General features: G+C 46.4%; 1 protein-coding gene across 1 annotated transcript in view; it reads right to left on the bottom strand.

The window, feature by feature from the left end:
- The window catches only part of LOC137522275 (IgGFc-binding protein-like), a 199013-nt gene that overhangs the window by 20241 nt on the left and 157839 nt on the right, over positions 1-20933 (bottom strand). Inside the window, exon 11 of the mRNA XM_068242304.1 lies at positions 17380-17579. Coding sequence (XP_068098405.1) covers positions 17380-17579 — 200 coding nt within the window. The remainder of the gene's footprint in view (positions 1-17379; positions 17580-20933) is intronic.

Raw genomic sequence — 20933 nt, 5'->3', positions numbered from 1 at the left:
GCTGGAAGTGCGCTCCTGTTCACGAACATGCACAACCCTACTGCCCAGGTGCAGGGGCATATCTGGGTAATATAGTGTATAAAATATTGTGTATGAAAAAAAAATAAAAAATAATCAAGTAGCTAGGTGCCTCATGATAAACAAATTAATCTCAAAACGACCACATCACGCAGATGGGCGCGAACACAGTGGCTCCCCAGGACTGCCTAAGGCCGATTGGCGACAAGTCCTGGGGGACAGCAGCCGTCACACGACTGTCTTAGGCTGAGCGGGGAGATGGAAGGCAGGGTTAATATAAAAATAATTAAAAATAGTAAAATGTATTTAAAAATAAATAAACAAACAGAGGAGCAGGGATCAGAGCCCACCAACAGAGAGCTCTGTTGGTGGGTAGAAAAGGTGTGTGTTGGGGGGGGGGGGAATCAGTTGTGTGCTGATTTGTACGGCCCTGCAGTGAGACTTTAAAGCTGCAGTGGCCTAATAAGTGAAAAATAGCTTGACTAGGGGTGTGTAAGCCTACGGCCCTGGAGTGGTTAAAGGGAACCAGAGATGAACGTTTCACACAAAATAAACATATTAGTTGATAGCTTGTAAAGAATAAATGCTCTACCTGATAATTTTGCCGCTCTGGTGTGCCTTTTTTAGTGTTTTTAATCCATTATTGCTCCAGGAAAAATCAAATATGGCCGCCGGCTCATATCCCTTCTGCTTCCGGGTTATGAGTTGTTCTGGATGTGCTGTCTAGGCTATATGAGACTATGCTGCTATCTAGGCTTATGCAGCCTTTCATCTATGTGCTTTCATTTTGGTATGAACTGCCTGTAGGAAGTGTCACTGATAATAACTGCAGTTTCATTCCTATGAGAATCTAGTGCACACAGAGCACACAGGGATCATATTACAGCCACAGGGCTTCTCTCTCAGGAGCAGCAGCCCCTCCCATGTCATCACAGCTCTCAGTATGCAAAGCAGAAGATCTAAGCCAGGAGGGGGAAGGCTTGGGCTTGAAAGGACTCCACAGAAGAGTGACTCAGCTATAATGATTCCAGGTCAAACCTCGACTGAATAGTCGATGGATTCTTATCACAGATGCTAATAGACTAATTAAGCAGATAACAATGAAACTAAAAGCAGGGTAGGTGTTTACTGTCATGTTCCCACTGATAAATGTAATAAAATACATGAGGGTGCTTCATCTCTGGTTCTCTTTAAATGGTCAGGTGCATCAATATAAAACAAATAGCCCTATATACCTAAGTTAAGTAGTCATGTTCCCCTAGACAACAGCATTATTCTAATCTGAGGTCTGATGTCAGTGCAGCACATGTTAGCATCAGGGGCGTACCTAGAGAGGAGCAGCATCTGCGACTGCAGGGGTGCAAGAGCTGCGGGGGGCCCCAGCTACACTCCTTCCCTCCCTCCGATACAGGGTGTTCTTGTGGCTACGCTTGTTATGGGTGTGAAGATCATGATGGCCACACTTGTTTTATAAACCGTGTGAGGTGGGGCCCCAGGCTGGGAGGGGCACCAGGGGAGGGAAGGGAAGGGGTGTGAAAATTGGGGGGGGGTTGCAGGGGACCCCTATGAATTGTAGTGATGCCACTGATTAGCATATAAAAATAGGCTAATAAACAAGAACTTATGTTGTGAGCATAACCTTGGAGCATGCGTGGTTAACTTTTAGTGCAGTCTGCACTAAGCTGTATAGTTTATTCTGTACAGCTTAGTGCAGACATAAGCAGAAGTGAGAGGGAGCATTGGAGGGAACCACATGCTGACACGACGCACAGAGCCAGCTGACTGGGTCTGATGGGATACACTGCCGAGTGCCGACACACGCTGAGGAGCTCCGAACATCTCCCACAACGAGGACTTTCCTGCCCGAGCAGCAGCTCTGGAGGGTTAAGAAAGACATGTGTCTTGGTGTTTAACTAGTTGGCGACCCCATGCCAATGGGCGTGGCCGCAGCGGCAGCCCCAGAACCGCCTAACAGGCATCAAATTCTGGTGCTGCAGTTTGCAGGAGATCAGGCTGGACGTGCATCTCCTGCTAGGGGGAGGGCCCTTCTCGGCCCCTCTGCCCCAAGGGCCCGATGCGGTCACTACCTCTGCAACCCCTATTGCTACACCCCTGCACTGGATACATGAAGGACTTGCTGAAGCTGCACCACAACTCTCACAGCCTCACATCAGCATGTTCTATAAACTTGCTCACTCCCAGAGTGCACCTCAAAACCTTTCGGAGCCAAAGCTTTCTGTCATACTGTATCCTTTGGAACTCCCTACCACACCCAGTAAAGAAAGCCCCCTCCGTGGCTTCCAGACTGAAAAGCCAACTGTTTAGCCTGGCATTTCTGGACTTACAGAATTCTTCCTCTGTACCACAATTTACCAATCAACCAATTATAGGTCTGAGCCATGCTTATGCGCTTTGGGTCTTATGGGAGAAAAGCATTTTACAAATGTTATTTGTTGTTGTTTGTTGTTGTTTTTTGGGCCCACGTTCGGTTATATATTTTGTGAGATGGTTAGCAGTGGTGCTCAGCAGAGCTCGAATATTCGAGTAGCTCGAATATTCGAGCTCTTTTTCAGCTATTCGAGCTCGGTATTCGAGCTCCGAATAGCTGGAGCTATTCGAATGGGCTATCCGAGTACACTCGAATAGCCCATTCACTATTCGAGCTATTCGAGCAACCCGGCGCTATTCGAGCTCGGTACCGAGCTCGAATAGCGTCATAGCCCAGATTGATGTCCTTAGAGCCAATCAGAGGGCTCCCAGGCCCTCTGACGGCAGCCAATCACAGAGGGGGACCCTGGCCAGCCCCTACCCTATAAATAGCGGCCGCCATGTTCCGTTTCTCCATGCTTGCCTGAGACTTGTACAGAGAGAGAGTTGCTCCTTTGTGCTTTGGCTTAGCAAGTGCTCTATTGTGATCATTTACCTAGCGTTTTTGCTCACCTACACCTGCCATATACACCTATATTGTTGTTAGTTAGATAGACATTGTATTTTAGTTAGTAGCTTGTGTGTTACATTAGAGACAGGCAGCTGCTGCAAGCTTACAGATTTAGGCCTCAGGGGGGCCTTGCCTCTGTGGGCAGCTGTCCTCTGTTTATTTCTCTCATCTATACCAGTATTTCTGCTGTCCTTTACTAATAGTATTGTAGTTATACTGTACTAGGAGTAGGACACTCACTGACTGTCACTGTTTATAGGCTACTAGCTAGCTCCTGCGTGTGTGCACTCACTCACTGTCTGTGTGTACACACACTCTATTTCCTTCTGATTACTGATAGATTATTGTTATTTAGTTGTACTTACTTACTACTTACTCTTACTGTACCCGTAGGGACACTCACTGTCACTGTTCATATAGGCTACTAGCTCCTGCGTGTGCGCACTGCACTCACTGTCTGAGTGTACACACACAACACACACTCTATTTCCTTCTGATCGCTGATTGATTATCGTAATTAGTTAGTTGTACTTACTGTTACTACTTACTCTTACTGTACTAGGAGTCTAGGACACTCAGTCACTGTCCATAGGCTACTAGCTCCTGCGTGCGTGCACTCACTGTCTGAGTGTACACACACCCACACTCCATTTCCTTCTGATCGCTGATTGATTATCGTAATTAGTTAGTTCTACTTACTGTTACTACTTACTCTTACTGTACTAGGAGTCTAGGACACTCAGTCACTGTGTTCATAGGCTACTAGCTCCTGCGTGCGTGCACTCACTGTCTGAGTGTACACACACCCACACTCCATTTCCTTCTGATCGCTGATTGATTATCGTAATTAGTTAGTTGTACTTACTGTTAATACTTACTCTTACTGTACTAGGAGTCTAGGACACTCAGTCACTGTCCATAGGCTACTAGCTCCTGCGTGCGGTCACTCACTGTCTGAGTGTACACACACCACCCACACTCTATTTCCTTCTGATCGCTGATTGATTATTGTAATTAGTTAGTTCTACTTACTGTTACTACTTACTCTTACTGTACTAGGAGTCTAGGACACTCAGTCACTGTGTTCATAGGCTACTAGCTCCTGCGTGCGTGCACTCACTGTCTGAGTGTACACACACCCACACTCCATTTCCTTCTGATCGCTGATTGATTATTGTAATTAGTTAGTTCTACTTACTGTTACTACTTACTCTTACTGTACTAGGAGTCTAGGACACTCAGTCACTGTCCATAGGCTACTAGCTCCTGCGTGCGGTCACTCACTGTCTGAGTGTACACACACCACCCACACTCTATTTCCTTCTGATCGCTGATTGATTATTGTAATTAGTTAGTTCTACTTACTGTTACTACTTACTCTTACTGTACTAGGAGTCTAGGACACTCAGTCACTGTGTTCATAGGCTTCTAGCTCCTGCGTGCGTGCACTCACTGTCTGAGTGTACACACACCCACACTCCATTTCCTTCTGATCGCTGATTGATTATTGTAATTAGTTAGTTCTACTTACTGTTACTACTTACTCTTACTGTACTAGGAGTCTAGGACACTCAGTCACTGTGTTCATAGGCTACTAGCTCCTGCGTGCGTGCACTCACTGTCTGAGTGTACACACACCCACACTCCATTTCCTTCTGATCGCTGATTGATTATTGTAATTAGTTAGTTCTACTTACTGTTACTACTTACTCTTACTGTACTAGGAGTCTAGGACACTCAGTCACTGTGTTCATAGGCTACTAGCTCCTGCGTGCGTGCACTCACTGTCTGAGTGTACACACACCCACACTCCATTTCCTTCTGATCGCTGATTGATTATTGTAATTAGTTAGTTCTACTTACTGTTACTACTTACTCTTACTGTACTAGGAGTCTAGGACACTCAGTCACTGTCCATAGGCTACTAGCTCCTGCGTGCGGTCACTCACTGTCTGAGTGTACACACACCACCCACACTCTATTTCCTTCTGATCGCTGATTGATTATTGTAATTAGTTAGTTCTACTTACTGTTACTACTTACTCTTACTGTACTAGGAGTCTAGGACACTCAGTCACTGTGTTCATAGGCTACTAGCTCCTGCGTGCGTGCACTCACTGTCTGAGTGTACACACACCCACACTCCATTTCCTTCTGATCGCTGATTGATTATTGTAATTAGTTAGTTCTACTTACTGTTACTACTTACTCTTACTGTACTAGGAGTCTAGGACACTCAGTCACTGTGTTCATAGGCTACTAGCTCCTGCGTGCGTGCACTCACTGTCTGAGTGTACACACACCCACACTCCATTTCCTTCTGATCGCTGATTGATTATTGTAATTAGTTAGTTCTACTTACTGTTACTACTTACTCTTACTGTACTAGGAGTCTAGGACACTCAGTCACTGTGTTCATAGGCTACTAGCTCCTGCGTGCGTGCACTCACTGTCTGAGTGTACACACACCCACACTCCATTTCCTTCTGATCGCTGATTGATTATTGTAATTAGTTAGTTCTACTTACTGTTACTACTTACTCTTACTGTACTAGGAGTCTAGGACACTCAGTCACTGTGTTCATAGGCTACTAGCTCCTGCGTGCGTGCACTCACTGTCTGAGTGTACACACACCCACACTCCATTTCCTTCTGATCGCTGATTGATTATTGTAATTAGTTAGTTCTACTTACTGTTACTACTTACTCTTACTGTACTAGGAGTCTAGGACACTCAGTCACTGTGTTCATAGGCTACTAGCTCCTGCGTGCGTGCACTCACTGTCTGAGTGTACACACACCCACACTCCATTTCCTTCTGATCGCTGATTGATTATTGTAATTAGTTAGTTCTACTTACTGTTACTACTTACTCTTACTGTACTAGGAGTCTAGGACACTCAGTCACTGTCCATAGGCTACTAGCTCCTGCGTGCGGTCACTCACTGTCTGAGTGTACACACACCCACACTCCATTTCCTTCTGATCGCTGATTGATTATTGTAATTAGTTAGTTCTACTTACTGGTGTTACTACTTACTCTTACTGTACTAGGAGTCTAGGACACTCAGTCACTGTGTTCATAGGCTACTAGCTCCTGCGTGCGTGCACTCACTGTCTGAGTGTACACACACCCACACTCCATTTCCTTCTGATCGCTGATTGATTATTGTAATTAGTTAGTTCTACTTACTGTTACTACTTACTCTTACTGTACTAGGAGTCTAGGACACTCAGTCACTGTGTTCATAGGCTACTAGCTCCTGCGTGCGTGCACTCACTGTCTGAGTGTACACACACCCACACTCCATTTCCTTCTGATCGCTGATTGATTATTGTAATTAGTTAGTTCTACTTACTGTTACTACTTACTCTTACTGTACTAGGAGTCTAGGACACTCAGTCACTGTGTTCATAGGCTACTAGCTCCTGCGTGCGTGCACTCACTGTCTGAGTGTACACACACCCACACTCCATTTCCTTCTGATCGCTGATTGATTATTGTAATTAGTTAGTTCTACTTACTGTTACTACTTACTCTTACTGTACTAGGAGTCTAGGACACTCAGTCACTGTCCATAGGCTACTAGCTCCTGCGTGCGGTCACTCACTGTCTGAGTGTACACACACCCACACTCCATTTCCTTCTGATCGCTGATTGATTATTGTAATTAGTTAGTTCTACTTACTGGTGTTACTACTTACTCTTACTGTACTAGGAGTCTAGGACACTCAGTCACTGTGTTCATAGGCTACTAGCTCCTGCGTGCGTGCACTCACTGTCTGAGTGTACACACACCCACACTCCATTTCCTTCTGATCGCTGATTGATTATTGTAATTAGTTAGTTCTACTTACTGTTACTACTTACTCTTACTGTACTAGGAGTCTAGGACACTCAGTCACTGTGTTCATAGGCTACTAGCTCCTGCGTGCGTGCACTCACTGTCTGAGTGTACACACACCCACACTCCATTTCCTTCTGATCGCTGATTGATTATTGTAATTAGTTAGTTCTACTTACTGTTACTACTTACTCTTACTGTACTAGGAGTCTAGGACACTCAGTCACTGTGTTCATAGGCTACTAGCTCCTGCGTGCGTGCACTCACTGTCTGAGTGTACACACACCCACACTCCATTTCCTTCTGATCGCTGATTGATTATTGTAATTAGTTAGTTCTACTTACTGTTACTACTTACTCTTACTGTACTAGGAGTCTAGGACACTCAGTCACTGTGTTCATAGGCTACTAGCTCCTGCGTGCGTGCACTCACTGTCTGAGTGTACACACACCCACACTCCATTTCCTTCTGATCGCTGATTGATTATTGTAATTAGTTAGTTCTACTTACTGTTACTACTTACTCTTACTGTACTAGGAGTCTAGGACACTCAGTCACTGTCCATAGGCTACTAGCTCCTGCGTGCGGTCACTCACTGTCTGAGTGTACACACACCCACACTCCATTTCCTTCTGATCGCTGATTGATTATTGTAATTAGTTAGTTCTACTTACTGTTACTACTTACTCTTACTGTACTAGGAGTCTAGGACACTCAGTCACTGTGTTCATAGGCTACTAGCTCCTGCGTGCGTGCACTCACTGTCTGAGTGTACACACACCCACACTCCATTTCCTTCTGATCGCTGATTGATTATTGTAATTAGTTAGTTCTACTTACTGTTACTACTTACTCTTACTGTACTAGGAGTCTAGGACACTCAGTCACTGTGTTCATAGGCTACTAGCTCCTGCGTGCGTGCACTCACTGTCTGAGTGTACACACACCCACACTCCATTTCCTTCTGATCGCTGATTGATTATTGTAATTAGTTAGTTCTACTTACTGTTACTACTTACTCTTACTGTACTAGGAGTCTAGGACACTCAGTCACTGTGTTCATAGGCTACTAGCTCCTGCGTGCGTGCACTCACTGTCTGAGTGTACACACACCCACACTCCATTTCCTTCTGATCGCTGATTGATTATTGTAATTAGTTAGTTCTACTTACTGTTACTACTTACTCTTACTGTACTAGGAGTCTAGGACACTCAGTCACTGTCCATAGGCTACTAGCTCCTGCGTGCGGTCACTCATTGTCTGAGTGTACACACACCCACACTCCATTTCCTTCTGATCGCTGATTGATTATTGTAATTAGTTAGTTCTACTTACTGGTGTTACTACTTACTCTTACTGTACTAGGAGTCTAGGACACTCAGTCACTGTGTTCATAGGCTACTAGCTCCTGCGTGCGTGCACTCACTGTCTGAGTGTACACACACAACACACACTCTATTTCCTTCTGATCGCTGATTGATTATCGTAATTATAGAGTTAGTTAATTCTCTGCGCCTGCTATTTAATTGAATTGCCACTAATTGAAGTAGTAAAAGTGAGCACTTTTAATAAATAATCACAATATTAGGGATCAAAAAAATATATAATCAGAATCAAAATAAAATCAATAAAATCAATAAAATAACAGAAGGAATATAGTAGCTGAGTGCATAAATTAGCAAATCTCTTCACAGTCTTTCATTCTCTACATATGCAGTGCCTATTGTGTCACAATAGGCACTGCATATGTAGAGAATGAAAGACTGTGAAGAGATTTGCTAATTTATGCACTCAGCTACTATATTCCTTCTGTTATTTTATTGATTTTATTGATTTTATTTTGATTCTGATTATATATTTTTTTGATCCCTAATATTGTGATTATTTATTAAAAGTGCTTACTTTTACTACTTCAATTAGTGGCAATTCAATTAAATAGCAGGCGCAGAGAATTAACTAACTCTATTTGTACAATCGGTGGGGACGGAGCAACCCCATAATTTCTCTTTGCAGCCTTAGTTACAGGTGGAGCGCCACAGCTAACTCTATTTGATTATCGTAATTAGTTAGTTCTACTTACTGTTACTACTTACTCTTACTGTACTAGGAGTCTAGGACACTCAGTCACTGTCCATAGGCTACTAGCTCCTGCGTGCGTGCACTCACTGTCTGAGTGTACACACACCACCCACACTCTATTTCCTTCTGATCGCTGATTGATTATTGTAATTAGTTAGTTCTACTTACTGTTACTACTTACTCTTACTGTACTAGGAGTCTAGGACACTCAGTCACTGTGTTCATAGGCTACTAGCTCCTGCGTGCGTGCACTCACTGTCTGAGTGTACACACACTAAATTTACTTGTGATTACTACTGATTATTGTAACTGCTAGTTGTACTTCCTGACTGTTACTACTTACTTACTGTACTAGGGGACACTCACTCAGTCACCTCACCAACCAACCCACTCCATTAAAGTACCCCACTTTTCAGCCGCCCTTTTAAAAAACTTTTCTCTATACGCCCAAAACATTGAAGATGTCTGGAAGTGGCAGCCAGCGCGGTTTGGGCAAGGGGAAGGGCAGCAAGGGAATCAGGAGGAGAGGGAGCAGCATTGTGGCAAGCCGCGGCCGCGGGCGCGCCACCATGCACAGTTCCGCAGCAGCAGCAGCAGCGTCAGTGGCTAACATTCCTCCCACAGCTACTGGCCGTGGACGCCTTGGGCGCCGCCCAGCAGGAGCATCTGCAACTCACGCTGCAGAGACACAGCAGCAGCAGCGTGTAGCACCTGCTCCCATTTTCCTCCAGCCGGGTCGGAAACGTCCCATTGAGGAAAAGGATGCAGACACTGTGGTGCAACTCATGACGGAGGATGAGCAGCCCGCCATCAGCTCTGCATCCGAGGCCTCCACCCTCACCACCACCACCACCACCACCCCTGTTCGCAGCAGCCGCCCAGCAGGGTCTGGGGAGGAGGCCAGTTCACCGTCACTCGCCGACCTGTCATTCAGCAGTCTTTTGACCCCAGGCATCATGAGTAAATTGTCTGCTGTTGTTGGCGATCTTGAGGAGGAGATGCTGATGGGCACTTTGGGGGATGAGGGATTGGACAGCAAGACTGTGGCGACAGTCAAGCAGCCCATCCATGCATCAGGAGAGGAGTTTGGGGGGTCCTCATCCCAGCAGGACATGTTTCAGGAGGGGGAGGATGATGATGACCCGGTGACAGACAGAGACTGGGTGCCACCACCTCCAGGGGATGTCGTCCTCAGCAGCTCTGAGGAGGAGGAGGAGGATGCTCTTGTGGGCCTTGCAAGGAGGCGCATCATTGCAAGCATTGGCAGCAGCAGTAGGCAGGTCCCACAGCCTGCTGGTGTCTCAGGCTCAGCAGCAGCAGCAGCAGCATCTGCCAGTACCACCACCAGCCGCACCCAAGCCCCCCAAGCCCCCCCCCAACCACCACAGGGAGACAGGCAGCAGCGCTTCCATGCCGTAGGGGGATGTTTAAGTCACCAATCTGGCGATATTTCACCATGCCCACTGTGTACAGCAAGTACGCCACTTGCAACCACTGTCAGCGGAAGTTGAGCAGAGGTGCAGACCCCTTAAAGTTCTGCACCAGCTCGCTCATCAACCACCTTGCGGCTAAACATTTCCACCAGCATGAGGAGTTCCAGAGGCTGAAGGCATCTGGTGCTGGCAGTGGCACCACACCCATCACTGCACAGCCTTCAGCAGCAGCAGCAGCAACAGCAGCCACCCGCCCTCCTGCTCCTCCAGCAGCACCAGCAGGAGTGCGGAAACGCACTGCTCCTCCCCCCTCTGCAACTCCTGCCGCCGACACTGAGGCCTGTTCTGGCAGCCAGTCCTCAGTGGCCTCCTCTGCTGTGTCTGCTGATTCCCGTGTCAGCAAAAGGCCACGCCAGAGCCTTTTGAGCGAGTCCTTCCAGGGGGTGGTTAGGGCTCTGCCTCCCAGCAGCCGTCGCGTGCGGCAGCTGAACGGCTTGCTGGCACGGGCCATGTGCTCCCAACTCCTGCCGTACACGCTCGTGCAGGAGGGGAGCGACATTCGTGCGCTGCTTGCTTGCGCAGCCCCAGACTGGCAGCTCCCCAGCAGACACTTCTTTGCCCGCAAGGCCATTCCTGCACTGCACCGCTTTGTGATGGCCAATGTGGAGCGAGGGCTGGAGCACGCGGTTGGTGAAAGGGTCCACGTCACCATGGACTCCTGGAGCAGCCGCTTCGGGACAGGCCGCTACCTGTCCTTCACTGTCCACTGGGTCAGCTTGGTGGAAGGGGGTGAGGATGGGAGAGCAGCAGCGGGCACAGCAGCAGCAGCAACACAGTGGGTGGTGCCACCCCGCAGGGTCAGGGGAACTGCAGCAGGTTCCTCCGATCCTCTGCCATCCTCCGGCACACCTGGCCAAACCCCCCGCCTCAGCAGCAGCGTGAAGGCCCGCCACTGCCAAGCGCTGCTGCACTTGGCCAGCCTTGGGAAGACCAAGCTGACGGCAACCCATGTGTTGGCCAAACTCCAGGAGCAGGAGAGGATTTGGCTGACCCCCAGAGGCCTCAGAGTCGGAGAGGTGGTGGCCGACAATGGGGCCAATCTGGTTGCCGCAATAGACAGGGGAAACCTGACCCACATCCCCTGTCTTGCCCACGTGCTGAACCTGGTGGTGCAGAAGTTCCTGCGCACCTACCAGGGGATGGGAGAACTGCTGGAAACGGCAAGGAATGTTGTGCGTCACTTCCGGCGCTCGGCTGCAGCCTGTGCGAGCCTGGAAGACGTGCAAAAGGAGCTGGATCTGCCACGCCATCGGCTGATCCTTGACGTTCCGACTCGCTGGAACTCCACCCTGGCGATGTTGGAGCGTCTGGTTGAACAGAGGCACGCTGTCAAACAGTACCTTGCCCTGGCCACTGTTTCCGCAGCTCAGAGAAGGGACAAGACCAGCAACATCCCGTCCATCGTCCCCGATGATGACTGGAGGCACATGCAGCAGGTGTGCTTTGTGCTGGCTCCCTTCCTGCAGGCCACAAACATGGTGAGCAGGGACCATGCTATGGTCTGCGAGTGGGTGCCCCTGGTTTCTCTGCTGAACAGGGCCCTCGATGCTTTGCTGGAACAGGGAGCGGCAGCCTTGGACCAGCAGGAGCGGCAACCAGCTGCGCAGTCCACCTCTGAGGGGGAGGAGGAGGAGGACTTGGTGGAGGTCCCTGACCTGGCTGCTGATGAGGGGGATCAGCACAGCGCAGCTGAGTTGGTGCGGGGGTGGAGAGAGGATGAGGCGGCAGAGGAGGAGGATGAGGACAGCACTGACGTCGATGTGCCAGCAGACGTGGCCCGCCTCTTCCCAATGGCAGCGCACATGCTGACGTGCCTGCGCAGGGACCCCAGGGTGATCCAGATGAAGCAGAGGGAGGAGATCTGGATCAGCATGATGTTGGACCCACGCCTCAAGGGGAAGTTGAGCCAGTTCCTGCCGCCTGCAGGAGGAGACCCAGCGCAACAAATAAGGAGCTTGCAGCAGGCCCTTGTTGAGCGCTTGGAGGAAGCCTTCCCCCAGCCTTCCACCCCCACTGTCCAGCAGCCAGCACAGAGGCAGCAGCAGGTGCCTGCATCCAGCAGCAGCAAGCGCCCCACAGACCTGCTGTCTCTCAGCCACGAGCTCTACAGGACTGTAGAGGCTCCGGCAGCAGTGACTAGAGAGGAGATGCATGCAGCAGCATCCTCCTCCGGTCACAGCCAGCGCCTGACCCGCATGGTGGCTGACTACATGGGGTCGTACAGCGGGCTTGACAGCGATGCCCCTGTTGATCCCATGGAGTATTGGGTCAAGCGCATGGAGATCTGGAGCGAGCTGGCGCAGTACGCCCTGGAAGTGCTGTCCTGCCCCCCTTCCAGCGTGCTGTCCGAGCGCTGCTTCAGTGCAGCTGGTGGCGTGGTCACCGAGAAACGCTCACGTCTGTCTCACAAGTCTGTGGACAGACTGACGTTTCTCAAGATGAACCAGGCGTGGGTGGAAGGCGAGTTCCTGGCCCCTGTTGTCGGCGAGAGGGGGACATGAACTGGCTGCCGGAACCATCGTTAATGTGCCTTACCACCCTTTACCACCTCCTGGCTCCTGCTCACTAAGCCAGCCTGGTTCACTTTGACTATTACGTCGCCTGCAGCCACACATTTTACACCTACAGTGGGCTGCTGTGTACTGCCCTTCTGCTGTCTGTCTGTGTTTCCCACTGCCAGGGTACACAGAATTACCTTCTTCTGCTGCCACTCTGCCACCAGCTATTACGTCAAACAATAGCTATATTGGTTGTAAAACCAAAAACCAAAAAACCATTAAAAAAAAAAAAAAAAGGTTTAATTTTTCTGAGGTGCCCGGGTTGAAAACTGTGTTGTCCCAGTTGTGTATTGGACACAATGTGGGCTGCACGACCGCTGTCTGGGACCTCCTGTTGTGTTTATTTACAGCCCTGGTATCACCGCTAGGTACCAGGGCTATTATGTCACGCTGCCTACCTGCTGCCACACTCACACTGCTCCTCCATACCTCCTCCTGCTGCTGCTGCTGCTGCTGTCTGTCTGTGTTTCCCACTGCCAGGGTACACAGATGATTTACCTTCTGCTGCCACTCTGCCACCAGCTATTACGTCAAACAATAGCTGCTCGCCTACTCCTCCATTCCTCCTCCTGCTGCTGCTGTCTGTCTGTGTTTCCCACTGCCAGGGTACACAGAATTACCTTCTTCTGCTGCCACTCTGCCACCAGCTATTACGTCAAACAATAGCTATATTGGTTGTAAAACCAAAAACCAAAAAACCATTAAAAAAAAAAAAAAAGGTTTAATTTTTCTGAGGTGCCCGGGTTGAAAACTGTGTTGTCCCAGTTGTGTATTGGACACAATGTGGGCTGCACGACCGCTGTCTGGGACCTCCTGTTGTGTTTATTTACAGCCCTGGTATCACCGCTAGGTACCAGGGCTATTATGTCACGCTGCCTACCTGCTGCCACACTCACACTGCTCCTCCATACCTCCTCCTGCTGCTGCTGCTGCTGTCTGTCTGTGTTTCCCACTGCCAGGGTACACAGATGATTTACCTTCTGCTGCCACTCTGCCACCAGCTATTACGTCAAACAATAGCTGCTCGCCTACTCCTCCATTCCTCCTCCTGCTGCTGCTGTCTGTCTGTGTTTCCCACTGCCAGGGTACACAGAATTACCTTCTTCTGCTGCCACTCTGCCACCAGCTATTACGTCAAACAATAGCTATATTGGTTGTAAAACCAAAAACCAAAAAACCATTAAAAAAAAAAAAAAAGGTTTAATTTTTCTGAGGTGCCCGGGTTGAAAACTGTGTTGTCCCAGTTGTGTATTGGACACAATGTGGGCTGCACGACCACTGTCTGGGACCTCCTGTTGTGTTTATTTACAGCCCTGGTATCACCGCTAGGTACCAGGGCTATTATGTCACGCTGCCTACCTGCTGCCACACTCACACTGCTCCTCCATACCTCCTCCTGCTGCTGCTGCTGTCTGTCTGTGTTTCCCACTGCCAGGGTACACTACACAGATGATTTACCTTCTGCTGCCACTCTGCCACCAGCTATTACGTCAAACAATAGCTGCTCGCCTACTCCTCCATTCCTCCTCCTGCTGCTGCTGTCTGTCTGTGTTTCCCACTGCCAGGGTACACAGAATTACCTTCTTCTGCTGCCACTCTGCCACCAGCTATTACGTCAAACAATAGCTATATTGGTTGTAAAACCAAAAACCAAAAAACCATTAAAAAAAAAAAAAAGGTTTAATTTTTCTGAGGTGCCCGGGTTGAAAACTGTGTTGTCCCAGTTGTGTATTGGACACAATGTGGGCTGCACGACCACTGTCTGGGACCTCCTGTTGTGTTTATTTACAGCCCTGGTATCACCGCTAGGTACCAGGGCTATTATGTCACGCTGCCTACCTGCTGCCACACTCACACTGCTCCTCCATACCTCCTCCTGCTGCTGCTGCTGCTGTCTGTCTGTGTTTCCCACTGCCAGGGTACACTACACAGATGATTTACCTTCTGCTGCCACTCTGCCACCAGCTATTACGTCAAACAATAGCTGCTCACATTACTCCTCCATTCCTCCTGCTGCTGTTGCTGTCTGTCTGTGTTTCCCACTGCCAGGGTACACAGAATTACCTTCTGCTGCCACTCTGCCACCAGCTATTACGTCAAACAATAGCTATATTGGTTGCAAAACCAAAACCAAACAAACCATTAAAAAAAAAAAAAAAAGGTTTAATTTTTCTGAGGTGCCCGGGTTGAAAACTGTGTTGTCCCAGTTGTGTATTGGACACAATGTGGGCTGCACGACCGCTGTCTGGGACCTCCTGTTGTGTTTATTTACAGCCCTGGTATCACCGCTAGGTACCAGGGCTATTATGTCACGGCGAGCTGCCTGCCTCATTGACTGCCTGCTGCCACACACTCATCCTCCTCCTCCTGCTGCTGAATTTACCTCCTGCTGTCTTTGTGTTTCCACTGCCAGGGAGCACATACAATGGCGCTTCCAACATGCGTGCGCCCACTAGCTATTTGTTACGCTCAAAAATAGCTGCATTTCTTTAAAAAAAAATTGAAAAGAGAAATACGTGAAGATGATGAAGAAGCAGATGAAAAAGAAGAAGAAGATAAAGAAGAAGAAGATGAAGAAGATGAAGAAGAAGAAGATGAAGAAGAAGATGAAGAAGATGATGAAGAAGAAGATGAAAAAGAAGAAGAAGATGAAGAAGATGAAGAAGAAGAAGATGAAGAAGAAGAAGATGAAGAAGAAGAAGAAGAAGATGAAGAAGATGAAGAAGAAGAAGATGAAGAAGAAGAAGATGAAGAAGAAGAAGAAGAAGAAGAAGATGAAGAAAAAGAAGAAGAAGATGAAGAAGAAGAAGAAGAAGAAGAAGAAGAAGATGAAGAAGAAGAAGAAGATGAAGAAGAAGAAGATGAAGAAGATGAAGATGAAGAAGAAGAAGAAGATGAAGATGAAGATGAAGAAGAAGATGAAGAAGATGAAGAAGAAGATGATGAAGAAGAAGAAGAAGAAGATGATGAAGAAGAAGAAGAAGATGATGAAGAAGAAGAAGAAGATGATGAAGAAGAAGAAGAAGAAGATGATGAAGAAGAAGAAGAAGAAGATGATGAAGAAGAAGAAGAAGAAGATGAAGAAGAAGAAGAAGAAGAAGAAGATATAGAAGAAGAAGATCTAGAAGAAGAAGAAGAACGATAAAGAAGAAGAAGAACAAGTATATACAGTAACACTACTGAACAAAATTTAGGACACAACTTCTCTTTCCACATTTTTTTTTAAAGGAACATCCCCACATAATCACTTGCTGTTGTTACTTGGAAAAAAAGATGTTTCTTGCATCATTCACCCTCAAAACAAGTGTTGGAAGCTATTTAAGGCCAATTCGAATAGTCAGCTCGAATAGTGAGCTCGAATACCGACTCGAATAGTGAGCTCGAAGTCCGAGGTCGAATCGAATAGTAAAAATTATTCGACTCGAATATTCGACTGACCTCGAATAATTTACTATTCGAATTCGACCAAACTCGAATTTTAAAAAGGGGTATTTGAGCATCACTAATGGTTAGTCCTGATGTTTACAATTATATTTGCTGTACTGGTGATGATTAAACTTAAAGGGACACTTAAGTAAAAAAAAAAAAATGAGTTTTACTCACCTGGGGCTTCCAATAGCACCCTGCAGCTGTCCGGTGCCCTCGCCGTGTCCCCCCGATCCTCCTGGCCCCGCCGGCAGCCACTTCCTGTTTCGGTGACAGGAGCTGACAGGCTGGGGACGCGAGTGATTCTTCGCGTTCCTGGCCACAATAGCGCCATCTATGCTGCTATAGCATATATCATATACCATATAGCAGCATAGAGGGTGCTAATGTGTCTGGGAACGCGAAGATTTCACTCGCATCCCCAGCCTGTCAGCTCCTGTCACCGAAACAGGAAGTGGCTGCCGGCGGGGCCAGGAGGATCGGAGGGAGACGGCGAGGGCACCGGACAGCTGCAGGGTGCTATTGGAAGCCCTAGGTGAGTAAAACTCATTTTTTTTGTTTGACTTAAGTGTCCCTTTAAAGTGGATCTGAGCTCAGAACTTCCTCTCTGCTGTAAAAGATTAGGGACAGTATGAAAGCAATCAGGGGAAAAAAATGATTTGTTACAATGGGTCAGATAAGCAAATACAATTTGCGGGTTTAACTTATAGTTAGCACTGTTTATTGTAAAGCTATAATTGATGTAAATGGAGAAATAGTGTGTTTTTTCAATTCCCTTCTCTTATTTTCCCTTTAAAATGCATAGAAAATAAGGTTATTTAATTATTACTAAACAAAAATATCACCCCTTAAAAGCCTAATTTGTCCTGAAAAAAACAAACTAACAAAAAAAAAAACATTATATAGATCATTGAGGTGCAATAAGTAGTAATAAAGTTATTGGTGAATAAGTGGGAGCAGCGCTGATTTGTGAAACGTGGTTGGTGTCTGTTAACTTTGTGCTACTTATAAAACACTTACAGACAGGTATCTTCCATCAAAAACACAGCCACATTTCTCTGCAGAGACACAGGTTTCTCCATCATATAGGAAGCCAGGGTCACTGGCGCAACCCTCGACACACGTATCCGAGCACCTTATTTCTGATGATAACTCATAGCAGCTGTTGTCACAGGTTCTGGTACAAAGCTCGTAGTGGCTGTTTACTGGGCATGTCAGAGCTGGAAGAAAAACACAGCGAGAAAGTATTGCATATTCAACTTTAGCCAAACCTTTAAATTTACCTTAAACAGAAATTGCTTTGAATAAAAAAAAATTTTTTTTTTTGAATATTTTTTGATTAAGTTTCCACGGTAAGTAACAAAAGAGTCTTATGTAGATTCCATCAATGAGGGGGGAACGTAAGGCATACATGGAGAGGAGGCGCTCGGGCACCACTAACCAGGTCATGCGGTTAAGTATTGGCATTAGTTAGAATAATGTTAATGTTACCTATAATTAGAATACACAGTTCTTGCACATTTCTACTGATATACAGAACACTAACCCTCCTACCCGCTTACCAACTTGCCTAACACCAACCTTTCTACCAATACGGCTACACTAACTTTCTTGTCAATATGCCTAAAGGTGACCATACAATTGTTTAAATATCTAATCAATTCAAGAATAGAAACCAATTTTTCTGACTGATTGTAACATTTAAAAAATCTGACCAATGTGCCACACACATATGTTCAATTTCTCCTCAATTATGAGAAAAACGATTTGGCAATTAATTTCCTCTATTATAAATTGACAATTTGCCGCACACCATTCAATTTTCATAAAAAAAATTGATCCGAAAACTCCACCATTCCTGATCGACTTGTATTGAATAAAAATTGGATTTCTTGCTCGAATAAAAAAAAAAAAAAGCTTTCGATTTTTCGAGAAATCAGATCTTTTTTACTGAATTGCTGTAAAATCTACATTTTATTGTATCTCGTGTGGCCACCTTAACCTATTTTGGTTCCTGGACGTAGAAACTACGTCCAGGAACCATGCGCGCTCCCGTGGCCGATCGCGCGCGTGCACGCGTGCTCCCGGCCCGCGGTTCGTTAGCCAGACAATCAGTGAATCGGGCTATGGTGCCCGATCACTGATTCCTCTCCCCCGCTGAAAAAGTGACAGCTTCTCTCAGAAGCTGCGCCTTTTCTGGCTGTTACCTCCTTCATGCGTCGCTCTAAGCGTAAGCTACGCTTAGAGTGACGTCATGTAAACAAACTCATGGCCGCCTTCTTGTGGCCAAAAAGTAATACTACAACTAAAAGTAAAAAAAAAAATAAAAATCAACACACATTTACATTATAAACCTATTGTTTACATCCCACCCTCCCAAAACTACCCAAATAAAATGTTTAACCACTTCCAAACTGAGGGGTTTTACCCCCTGACCACCAGAGCAATTTTCACCTTTCAGCGCTCCTTCCATTCATTCGTCTATAATTTTATCATTACTTATCGCAATGAAATGAACTATATCTTGTTTTTTTCGCCACCAATTAGGCTTTCTTTAGGTGGGACATTATGCCAAGAATAATTTTATTCTAAATGTGTTTTAATGGGAAAATAGGAAAAAATGTGGAAAAAATTTATTATTTTTCAGTTTTCGGCCTTTATAGTTTTTAAATAATGCATGCTACTGTAATTAAAACCCATTAAATGTATATGCCTATTTATCCCGGTTATAAAACCGTTTAAATTATGTCCCTATCACAATGTTTGCCGCCAATATTTTAGTTGGAAATAAAGGTGCATTTTTTTCAGTTTTGCGTCCATCCCTAATTACAAGCCCATAGTTTATAAAGTAACAGTGTTATACCCTCTTGACATAAATATTTAAAAAGTTCAGTCCCTAAGGTAACTATTTATGTATTTTTTTTAAATTGTAAATTTTTTTTTTCTTAATTACAAAAAAAAAAAAATTGGGGAGTGTGGGAGGTAAGGAGTTAATTTTTTGTGTAAAACAAGTTTATTTGTGTGTAAAAAATGGTTAGGGTGTAGTTTTACTATTTGGCCACAAGATGGCAACATTACAAATTAGTTTCAGGCGACCTGCAAGCGTCCTTCCGGACGCTTGCAGGAAGTAGAAAGAGGCTGGGACTTTGTTATTTTTCACAATGATCGCGCTGCTCAGCCGAGCGGCAGCAGATCATTGCGGGGCTGAGATCAACGAACGGGAATGGATTTTCCCGTTCGTTGATCTCTGGGTGAGCAGGCGGCGGCGTGTTTACTAGCGGCGGGCGGCGTGTTTACAAGCGGGAGCGCGGACAGCGGCGGGAGTGCGCAGAGTACGGATTTCTCCATCCCTGGGGGTGAAAGGATGGAAAAAGGGGCGGAGAAATCCGTACGCGCGGGGGTAAAGTGGTTAATATAAAAAAAACCATTACAATAATAATAAAAAAAACATGTAAATATTTCAGTGCTGATCGTAATGGAAAAAGCTACGCTTACGGATCATTACGCGTAATTTTACGCTATTACGCATTACGAAATTACACTTACGGCATAGACATTCAATTCCGGTACATGTCTGTAATTACGCATTGCCCTTACGCAATTACGCGTAAGAATACCGTAATTCTAGTTGTTACGTTATGGGCTTTTCCTACTAGCAATTAATGCGTAAGGTCATGCTGCCAAGCGGAAAAGTTGACGCATGGATCAATGTTAGGTAGCCGCCGACTTTAAGGGTTAATAGCAAAGCCCCCTTAAGTGCTAAGAGCCTCAAATTTGGAGAATATATTAAGGAGATCAGAAGGAATAAGAGGGAAATTTTTTTTTTCAAAAAGACCTTATAGTTTTTGAGAAAATCGATGTTAAAGTTTCAAAGGAAAAATAGATACATTTAAAAACCCGCCGACTTTAACGGTTAATAGCAAAGCCTGCTTAAAATTTAGAAACACCAAATTTACAGGGTATATTAAGGGGATCAGTGGGAATAAGAGGAAAAAAAATTTTTTTTTAAAGACCTTATAGTTTTTGAGAAAATCGATTTTTAAGTTTCAAGGGCAAAAATGTCTTTTAAATGCGGAAAATGTCAGTTTTTTTTGCACAGGTAACAATAGTGTTTTATTTTCATAGATTCCCCCAAGTGGGAAGAGTTTTACTTACTTCGTTCTGAGTGTGGGAAATATTAAAAAAAAAACGACGTGGGGTCCCCCCTCCCAGACCTCTTTAACCCCTTGTCCCCCATGCAGACTGGGATAGCCAGAATGCGGAGCACCGGCCGCGTGGGGCTCCGCACCCTGACTATACCAGCCCGCATGGTCCATGGATTGGGGGGTCTCGGAAGGGGAGGGGCAGCCAAGCTTTCCCCTCCCCCTCCGAGCCCTTGTCCAATCCAAGGACAAGGGGCTCTTCTCCACCTCCGATGGGCGGTGGAGGTGGAGGCCGCGATTTCCTGGGGGGGAGGTTCATGGTGGCATCTGGGAGTCCCCTTTAAAAAGGGGTCCCCCAGATGCCCACCCCCCCTCCCAGGAGAAATGAGTATAGAGGTACTTGTACCCCTTACCCATTTCCTTTAAGAGTTA

The sequence above is a fragment of the Hyperolius riggenbachi genome, chromosome 6 (genome assembly GCF_040937935.1).
Source record: "Hyperolius riggenbachi isolate aHypRig1 chromosome 6, aHypRig1.pri, whole genome shotgun sequence".
Classification (NCBI taxonomy): Eukaryota; Metazoa; Chordata; class Amphibia; order Anura; family Hyperoliidae; genus Hyperolius; species Hyperolius riggenbachi.
The sequence above is the reverse complement of the archived record's forward strand: the minus strand, read 5'-3'. Positions and strand labels throughout refer to the sequence as shown.